This window comes from Xenopus laevis, chromosome 2L (assembly GCF_017654675.1).
Source record: "Xenopus laevis strain J_2021 chromosome 2L, Xenopus_laevis_v10.1, whole genome shotgun sequence".
NCBI lineage: Eukaryota > Metazoa > Chordata > Amphibia > Anura > Pipidae > Xenopus > Xenopus laevis.
In genome coordinates, this window is record NC_054373.1 from 178,404,816 (window position 1) to 178,415,340 (window position 10,525).

At 43.0% G+C, this 10,525-nt stretch overlaps 1 protein-coding gene across 1 annotated transcript; it reads right to left on the minus strand.

The window, feature by feature from the left end:
* Window positions 1–645: 645 nt before the first annotated feature.
* Window positions 646–10,052, minus strand: LOC108708760 (frizzled-4-like). Its single transcript, XM_041582715.1, has 2 exons — window positions 9,140–10,052; window positions 646–3,734 (listed from the first exon to the last, which is right to left on the minus strand). Exons 1-2 carry the CDS (start codon window positions 9,383–9,385, stop codon window positions 2,406–2,408), a joined length of 1,575 nt encoding a protein of 524 aa, XP_041438649.1. The 5' UTR covers window positions 9,386–10,052; the 3' UTR covers window positions 646–2,405.
* Window positions 10,053–10,525: the final 473 nt, after the last annotated feature.

A 10,525-nucleotide genomic window follows, 5' to 3' on the forward strand; every position in this document is an offset into this window, starting at 1 on the left:
TTACAGAGCTAAATTAACTGTCCACACATCAAATAGTGCATTGTTTTGTTTCCTTTTATTCCTGAAGAGTAAGGTGACCTGACCTTCCCATTAAAGGCACCGTTATTAACCAATATAAACCTTTCACACAGCCACGCGGTGAAATGAGAGCTGCCAACCTGGATCCATTCTGGAGCTTGATCTGCTTTTAGAGCAGGGTGCAGTTACCAAAGCCAGGGCTGCGGTTCCATGCAATATGTATTTGTACAATAAACATTTAACAACTGGAAACCTGAGATCATCTGCATTCCAAGGATTTGTTATTCTCTTTTGCAAACAGGGGAAGAACTTTTCTTTGCACACCTCCTTTCCTTCCGAGTAACTGCGGAGAAGAAATGTATCTCCCCTGTTTTGTTTTGCAAAACAATCCCATGCAATTTATCATACCTTTGTTACCATCAAGCAGTTACATAACTGTTTTATTTTATTAGGAGTGCTTCTGCATGGGAAGGCCTGGTCACCTTAAAGGAAATGTAAAACCTAGAAACAAATTGCCATCAATTTTTCTTTAGAGCACTTTATGCGATTCACATTTTTTTTCCAGTTTTAAAGATATTAGCAATTTTCTTTTTACGCCGTTAATATAATGGTGCCACCGAATGTTCATTTTTGGGCATAGTTGGTAGCAAATTATTCTTTTAAGAAGAAGCAGAAATGTTTCCCTGCTTATAAAAAAAGAGTCATCTGATGTTTCTCTGGTCAGTTCTGAGCAGAACAAAATCACAAGACTCTCCTTTTCGCACTAACTCAACTTTTCAGCTGACTGAGTTGAGTTGGCTGAGATGAACAGCAGGTGGCGCTGTTGTTTCAAATTTTAAAAGTAAATTTGGGAGAAATACCAGCATTTCTAGACCCACCTGTTGGTTCAATGCTAGTAAAGGAAGATGTTGGTCCAGGGAAAGGGAGTAAACAAACAGTATTACAATCAGTGAAGAAGGGCACTTTCCTGTGTTGTTAATGTAATTGTTGCTGCACTATGAAAAAAGGTGAGATGATTTATCATGGAATAAGATCTGTCTCCTATTTTTATTTAATTTATCTGCTTTTATTTTTATTTTACAGTATTTATGTGGATACAATTGGCTACATGCGAAATTTGGGCTTCTAAGTAAAATTGTAACAGATAAGTGAAGTCTTTGTATCCCAAATGGATACATTGTGTTGTGTATTGTTGTTATAGGAACACTAGGTGGTGCTGTATCAAAGCAAGATAATAGGAGGCGCCTGAATGTTCGCTCGATAAAGAGCCGTGAAACGTTGCCCCGCTGATGAGAATAAAAGCTTTTTAAATGAAAGTTTAAAGTGGTGCTCATTGTTGGGTTTTTCAATGCAAACTGCAAACTTCTCAGAAACTAGAAAAAGAAATGATGTCGGTTGCAACAGCGCTCAGAGGAGCATTTTGAGCAATTCTACATTTGTTTCAAGGGTTCACATTTCCTTTTCAATAAGAGCCTACTCATTTTCTACATTTCCATTTTAGTGCTTATTGGACACTGCATATATAGTAAAACCACGGGCCCTTAATTAGCTTCACTTTCATTTTTTTCTAGTTAATGAAGAACAACTAGTCCTTAATGAAAACTAAATGAAAAGCTTAGTGAAACACAATAAGGCTAAGGCAGAGGCAGTTGAAAAATGGAGGAACTCACCAACATAAGAGCAATAATAAGCCTCTACAGAAACCCACAGCAACCAATCAAAAACAGTTTTAGATCTGTCTAGTGCACTTACGCTGAAGAAAGCAAACCTGATTGGTTGCTGGGTGTTCCTGCATAGGTATTAATGCAGCTTGTGTCTGTGAGCTTCCCCCAAGGCATCTACATTGCAAAGGCACCGCATAGTGAAATAGTGAATTATAAATCTCCAGTGTTTAGTGGTTGCCTTCCTTTTCAAAAATTGCCCTTCAGCAGGGAAGTCCAACTTGTAATCTGGTTTCAAGCTTCAAGTCCCAGCATCCTCTACAAGGGATTGGCTTAGAGTAGCCAATGTGTATAAAGGCACAGTATCGTCGCAGGGCAGCATCTTTAAGACTTCATCACATCAAAGCCTGGCACAATGAGGTCACGTAAAGATCTGGCAGTTGAAGACGTAATATAGAACTACGTCCTAAAGAAGCTTCTGCCTTGACCAATGCTAGTGACCGAGGAGAGGTCAGGCCTCTCGTACAACCAGAGTTACAAAGAAAAGCTGTTTCCATCCTGTCCTTCCTGAAGATCAGGTGATGACCAAGCAGTACCTCTGCACTGTGGAGGGAATTAAGGTGTGGCCAACCTCATAATGGCCGCTTTCCAGCCACCAGTAATGTTGACCTCAACATTGTACGAATGTCCCCTTCCCAATAAAAGAAGGTCATGTGCAAGCATTCACTATACCACAGTCTCATTCCCTTTCCCCGGCTTCACCCACCCGTCGACCCTTTTCTTCCTTTTCACTTTTCCCGAGTTCACTAGTCTGTTGGTGCACTTCTGCCACGTGTGCAGGGTTTTGGCCGACCAGATCCACATGCCGGAGGTGATCCCCACCAACAGGGACATGAATATATTCAGCATTTCCACCGCCATGTTGGAGTCGTCGGCGGTGTAGCGGAACACATTCCAGTTGGAGATTTCATAGAAATAACAGGCTATAACGCAGGTGGCCGGGACAGTGTACAGGACAGAGAAGACACCGATTTTCACCATCAGTCTCTCCAGTTTGTCTGTTTTTGTCCCATCTTTTTGGAGGTTTGACCTGATTTTGAACAACGCTACAAGTCCAGCGGCAATGAACAAGGTACCTATAACCAAATAGGTAAATAGAGGCGCGACCACAAAGCCCGTTAGCGCGTCTATGTTTTGGTTGCCCACATAGCAAAGGCCAGTCAGTTCATCGGCGTCCACCAATCTCATGATGAGGATGACTATGGTCTTTACGGCTGGGATTGCCCAGGCTGCAATGTGGAAATAGGAGCTGTGCATCTCTATAGCCTCGTGCCCCCACTTTAGGCCGGCAGCCAAGAACCAAGTCAAAGTCAGGATGACCCACCAGATGGAGCTGGCCATCCCGAAAAAGTACATGAGTAGGAAAATGATTGCGCAGCCAGTATTCTTCAGCCCTTCCTGAATCAGAACAGGTTCTGCCGCCTCTTCAAAATCACAGGATATCCTCTCCCGACCCACGGTCAGCCGGACAATGTAGGCGATGCTATAAATATTGTAGCACATGCTGAGAAAGATGATGGGTCGTTCGGGGTAACAGAACCTCGACGAGTCAACGAGGAAAGTGAGAACAGTGAAGGCGGTGGATATAAAGCACAAACTGGCCCAGACGGCCATCCAGATGTCCGTGAACTCCTTGGACAGACGGCTGTACAGGCCAGAATCGTAGCCGCACTTTAAGACGCAGTTCATGCTCCTCTTAACCCAAGTGTACTGGTCAGAATTGGGTCCAAAGGAGTTACAGTCTTCCCCCGGCAGGACAGGGGTCTTGCTATGCACGGGAACCTCATCATCTCCCGGCCCCTCCATGCACATGTGATTGTGGTCATTTTGCGGTGGGAATTTGCTACAGTTCAAGCTCTCCGGCCAGGCAAACCCAAACTCCTTCAGCACCGGCTCACATCTTCTCTTCACAGAGAGGCACATCCCACCACATGGCCCGATAGGGATGTTAATCTTCTCAGTGCACATGGGCACATACACCGAGCAGAGGAAAAACTGGAAAAGACACAAAATAAAAACATTTTAGAAAGTTTTTGCTATTGGACATGACCAATACAGTCAATTTAAAGGGTAAATCTGCCCTACTTATAACCTGATACTTTTGTATAAATGTTCATTAAAACCTATTTACTAGTCAGTCTTAAAATCTTTAGATGTTTAAATGAAAACCTCATCTAAACAGTGCCTCCTATTGGTCACTCAAACAAAAAAATGGTAATAAAAAGCAATAACTTTAAACAGACAAGGGGGGCAACAGAAATATAATCGGCAAGAAAAGTCACTATTGTTCTAAAGGTGATAAAACAAAGGTCCATAGAAGCTGCCAACTAGTTCCCTCCAGACAGAGTCTGCAGCTTAATGCCCCATGCATAGGGTTTCCAACAGTCCGATAGATTTATATGCAGCCAAAAATAAGCTAGAAATTGGGCAGGTCATCGGGCAATGACCGCATCAGTGTGTGAGAAAAGGAAAGTCTTGTGATGTTGATCTGATTAGAACTGACCTGGAAAGCATCAGATGCCTCTTCTCCGCTTGCTAACATCATTTTCAAAGCAGATCAGCATCACAAAACGTTTCTTTTCTCAGGAAATTCTTTTTCAACTGAATGTAGCACATAATAACCAGCTGGTGGCACTACTGTTTCAAATTCTTTATGTTAGCACTTTAAAAGCTGCTAATAAACTAGGAGGGGGGAATGTAAACGAGGGAAAACTTAAAATCTGGGGATGTAAATTTTGAGGTTCTACTGTATTTATTTATATCCTTTTTTAGATGGGAAGCAACACGTAGCTAGAGAGGGGGAATTTAGTATTGGGTTGGTACAGCCTGTATCCAAGCAGGACCAAAACAGCAATGTACAGCCACCCCCCTGAATGGGGCAACCTGCTTTCTCTCTGCTCCGAGCACAAGGCACATTTATAAAGGTTGGCGTAATACCCTCCCTTTGTCTGCATGAGAATCCAGCCTATTCAAGAGGCAGAAAGAGAGGAGCGACCCCATTAAACACAGCAGCCCCAGTGAATGTAAATTAGCAGCCTGTCAGGGAAAGCCATACAACAGGGGAGAGGGCTCCAGGCTCAGGCACAAAAGATTTATTTTATATGCACGTTTGACCTTTCAACCTTAAACCAGCCCCCCCCACTCTCCCTTTAGAGCTGCTAAAACCCCTTATCTTGATAGCTGCCCCTGTTCTGTTCCTTTAAACTGTTTGGATGTGTTTGATTAAGGGCTGTGAATGATCATGTTGCTTATCTCTAATCTCCCCACCTTTTGGGCCTCAAGAACTTTCCCATCTGGACATTTTTCAACTGGTCACTTGTTTAGATTACCCTCTACCCCTCTACATTGCCAGACTCACTATTCTCTCCCCCTTCTCCAATGTGTGAGTAATGATGGCTGGGGACTTGGCTAATAGGGAATTCAATATGCCCTGTATTTTAACAGGCTGAAATTAGCAGGGATTCTAATCAGGAGGGGTGGGGGGGGGGGACATGTAAACAGATCGGGCCCTCACATTCCTGCAGAACAGCATGTCACTTTCACAATGAGCCGAAATCCTTATATCAACAATGTGTGTAAAGTGTCAGCAAGCGAGCGGCATTCCAGCCCTGTGGTTAGCTGGGGCGAGATACACTCTACTCTGCGTACAGAGGGGAGAGCTGCTTTTATTCAGGAAATAAATCAATAGATGGAGCCAGCCCCTCACCAATCAGAATGCACCGGCACTATAGTCATAACAGTGCATTCTGTAAAGTGCAATAAATATATGTATGCACTAAGGAGCAGAGAATTCCATAGAGCTACTGCTGGCAGAGGATTCTGGGAGATGTCATTTAAAAGATCGCTATTTAAATGGAATTAGTACAGGTATGGGACCGGTTATCCAGAATGCTCGGGACCTAGGGGTTTCCAGATAAGGGATCTTTCTGTAATTTGGATCTTCATTCCTTAAGTCAGCGGCCCCCAACCTTTTTTTTACCCATGAGCCACATTCAAATGCAAAAAGAGTTTGGGAGCAACACAAGCATGACTAAGTTCCTGTAGATGACGAACAGGGCTGTGATTGGCTATTTGGTGGCGCCTATGTGGACTGGCAGCCTACAGGGGGCTCTGTTTGGCAGTACACCTGGTTTTTAGGCAACCAAAACTTGCCTCAAAGTCTGGCATTTTGAGGCCACTGGGAGCAACATCCAAGGGGTTGGTTAGCAACACGTTACTCACGAGCTACTGGTAGGGTTGCCACCTTTTCTGGAAAAATATACTGGCCTTCCTATATATTTATCTTTTTTCCCTATTAATAACATTGGGATCATATCACAGGCCTTCCTATATATTTATCTTTATTCCCTATTAATAACATTGGGATCATATCACTGACCTTCCTATATATTTATCTTTATTCCCTATTAATAACATTGGGATCATATCACTGACCTTCCTATATATTTATCTTTATTCCCTATTAATAACATTGGGATCACTGACCTTCCTATATATTTATCTTTATTCCCTATTAATAACATTGGGATCACTGACCTTCCTATATATTTATCTTTATTCCCTATTAATAACATTGGGATCATATCACAGGCCTTCCTATATATTTATCTATTTTCCCTATTAATAACATTGGGATCAGCCATCATTTTTACCGGCCAGGCCGGTAAAATACCGGCCAGGTGGCAACCCTAGCTACTGGTTGGGGATCACTGCCTTAAGTCAACTAGAACATCATGTAAACATTAAACAAACCCAATAGGCTGGTTTTGCTTCCAATAAGGATTAATTATATCTTAGTTGGAATTTTACTATTACAGAGAAAAAGCGAAGTCATTTTTTAAATGTTTTATTATTTGGATAAAATGGAGTCTATGGGAGCTTTCTGGATAACAGGTTTCCAGATAATGGATCCCATACCTATAGTAAAAAATAAAAATGTGCACTTGGCCCTCATTTTGTAGAGTATGTAGTTTCTTTAAATAAACCCATGTGTGTGCTCTGCTTGGGATTTAAACACACCACATGGTTGCCAGGGTACCTTACTGTAGATACCAGACAACAGTTTAAACATTGGCTGAAGTCCAATAGGAGAAGGAGCTGCTAACTACTAGCACAGCCAATAAAAATATTGCCTTATAATACACAAGAGCCATGAATATCCTGTAAATTATATCCTTATAAACGGTGCTTAATGATGTCATTGGTTATAATCGGAGCTTGGTGATGTCACTTCTCTCTAGTGACTTACTGAAACGTGTGTATTATAATAAATAAAGTACCTCCTGTTGCAAAATATGAGGATATTCTAAGTCACCTCAGACTTTTGATTTCGAGTTTTTATATGGTCATGGAATTCCTTGGTGACTTATTATATCCTTATACATGAGGGGGTACTTTATTCACTATATAATGAACTGAGTTGGAGGAAGGGCAAAAAGGGAAAACACTGATGAAATATATGGGGGAGGGGGAGTCTATGCCCAAAAAATTGTAATTCTATGCGACTTTCCAATATGCATTAAACAGTTGAACACATTATTTGTAAATGTAATTGCCACTCAAACCAGTATCTCTATCCAGCGGGTTTATATCCACTGCACTGCTTGGGTCTGACTCCTGAAACAATGTAGCGGAAGCTAGCTGATTAACAGACCTGTTACATTGTTTCAAAAGTCAGAAGAAACGGGGATAAACAAATTCCCCTTTCCACAGCAGTTACACGTGCAAAAGTAACATAAAAGACCACTGAAACTATTTAATTGGAAAGTTGCTTGGAATGACTGCTGAAAGTTATTTTTTGGGCAGAGTTATGGTTTCTAATACAGCAAAAGAAATGGTGATTAAAGGGGTAGATTTGGCAAGAATGGTAGAATTCTGTTGAATTTATGTGTGGCCACATGTGTATAGACTGCACCACTCTGTGGCCCTATATAAATACACAGGATTCAGGGCACAGGTGTATTTAAGAACCTAAACACCCTAATGACCTTAGTATGAGGTTATGATTTGCTCCTCTGAATGTCACGGTCATCACAAAGGGGTGAATGGGGTTTGTGGCCCCAATGGGGCCCAAGTCCCAGCCCTGATTTTATTGTTAACTTGCACGTAGGACAGGAGGGAGAGTAGGCTCATAGCTTCAGGTCTGAGAATCAGGGATAATATTTACCAAGCCAAAATTAGGGGCAAATTCTGGTGAGGGAAGATATAAATCTGGTAACACAGTAGCTGAGGCTGAAAAAAAACCACAGGTGCATCATGTTCAGCTTTAAGCCCTTAGTAGCAGCATTGACCAAGGCATATTTAGGCGATATTATTGATCTTTTATCCAATCTTTTAACTTACAACTCCAACAACCTTTAGTGCGATGCTGGGAGTTGTATACCAACAGAAGATGCCCAGATTTCATTTTGGCGGCCCCCCTGTGATAAGTCACTTTGATCACTTGTGGAATTTATCCTTTTTATTTAAAATTCAAGACAGCCATTCACTGGTCAATTTCCAGTCTCGGACACTGTATTTAGATTGTAAGCTCCTTGGGATAGGAATATGTACGTGTATGCAGTTTATAGTGAAAAAAAAAAGTCTAAAGTTGCATTAAGGTGACAAAGGAATAAAATATAAATATCTGATTAAAGGGAGGGCACAGTAGGTGCAATAAAATGCAGCAAGTGCACATACTATCACTTGTAAGATGAATATGGGAATAACATGGAAAGGCAGAACTGACACAGTCACTTGTACAGGAGGTTGATGCTGATTACTAAATCTCCAATTGCTGTGCGGTTATTGGGGGGAAATACAGCTGAAAAACTATGACATTTTGGAAAATATTATATAGATAAGTACATAATGATTAAGACTAAACCCATTGCTATTTTACCGCACATACAGGCTGCTGTATAATATTTATTCTCATGAAATTTACCCCAAACTATGGGGTTAGATTAACCCTTTCCCTGAGCCTAAGGGCAGATTGAGCCTGGATTATGATCCTGACACTTATGTGGCCAAAATACAGTGATTTAGGTAAATCCTACAAGTGTATCACACACACACCAGAGAATATTTTATGTGCAATTCTGACGCCCCCAGACAAAGAGCAAATGTATGAAATGAGCACAGACGCAATTATAAAGCCAGAGGTGCAAAAATAAAGCTGCCCCTGCCCTTATGGGTCCCTGGCACTTTGGCAAAATAACCGGTAATACAGATGGTTATAAGGACTCCCCGGGGGGCACAGGCTACAGATCATATAAAGTGTTTTCTCTATACGACGTGCAGTACAAATTTCGGGGAGTTAAATACGGCAGGCTGCGCGTAACTGTAATAGCGCCGCTGTAGGTTGCGCGTTTGTGGAGAGAGTTGCGCAGGGAGCGGAGTGAAGAGAGCTCGGTACCCACCTGCAGTTGACTGGAACATCCATACTGTATGAGAGGGGTAAAGGTGGTGAGTTGGAGCTCGGCATCCGCCTGTAGTTCGTGTCCCACCAGGTTGGGCATTTTGGTGACATTGTAACCGAGGTTCTGGCACATGGTGATCCTGATGGGGTCGCAGCGACGCTCCTCTTCATCCCCAAAGCCGGCGATGTGCCCCACAAGGCAGCACAGGAGGGGCAGGTACAACAAGTCCAACGATCTTTCCCCCATTCTTCTGCTGCTGCTGTGCCCCCTCTCACTGTCAAATCCAACTGCCAGCTCCTGCCACTATCCCCTACACTCCACTGATGGCAAAACCAGACGGAAAGGAAAAAAAACTGCAGATGAGGAAAAATGTAAATCTCTGAACTTGTCTGAAACTTTCCCCAAATCCTTTGTCACCCAACAGGGGGAAAGATGGATGGTCCTACTATCCCAGTGCCAAGAACTTGTATCCTCCAATGGGTTCCTCAGGCTGTAGCCCCAAACTGCACAATGTAGGTAAGTAGACCAGGCTGCACTGTGAAGTAAGTAAATCAGGCTGCACTGTGTAGGTAAGTAGACCAGGCTGCACTGTGTAGGTAAGTAGATCAGGCTGCACTGTGTAGGTAAGTAGATCAGGCTGCACTGTGTAGGTAAGTAGATCAGGCTGCACTGTGTAGGTAGATGCACTTTGTAGGTAGGTAAGTCAACTGCACTGATGCATTCCCTGGGTGCAGTGCTGATTGGAAGGCAGCGCAATTGGACACCAGCAGCAGCAGCTCCAGCCCAGTGTCTGTCTCTCTCCAGCTCCAGTCTGTAGTAATGAGAGGAGGCAGGGCTGCTGGGGAGTGGGTTAGGCACAGAGGGGGAGTATGGTGGGGGCTGCCTTCTCCCAGGGTACGGTGTCCAGAGAGGTTCAGTTCAGCCAGGTTCTCAAGTTTCCTCCAGTTTCTTCCCTTCACTCAGCAGTCTGACTCATTAACCCTATGTGCACCTGCCTGGCTTGCAGAGTAGTGATTACACAGCACCCCTTGCAGATTCTTCTTGGCCCTTAAGGGTTAAACCTGACTGTCTCTGGTTAGTGCAAACCATCAGGCTGGTATCAGATGCAGCTTCTACGCTGTAATTTGGGCATTTGGGCTCCTTTGGGGGTATGGAGTGGAGACTGGATTCCCCCCGCTGAGTTTGGCAGAACCTGGCTGGGGACTAGGATAGTGCAAATAATCTCCATAATTACAGAAAAATGTGGGGAAGGATACACACATAAAGGGACAGTGCTTCTGTACTGCTTCTGTAATCCTGTTGTAATGCTATCCATTATTATTATTATTACTATTAACATGTGTTTTTAAGGTCAGGGCACACAGGCAGATTCGGGGGGGTATTAGT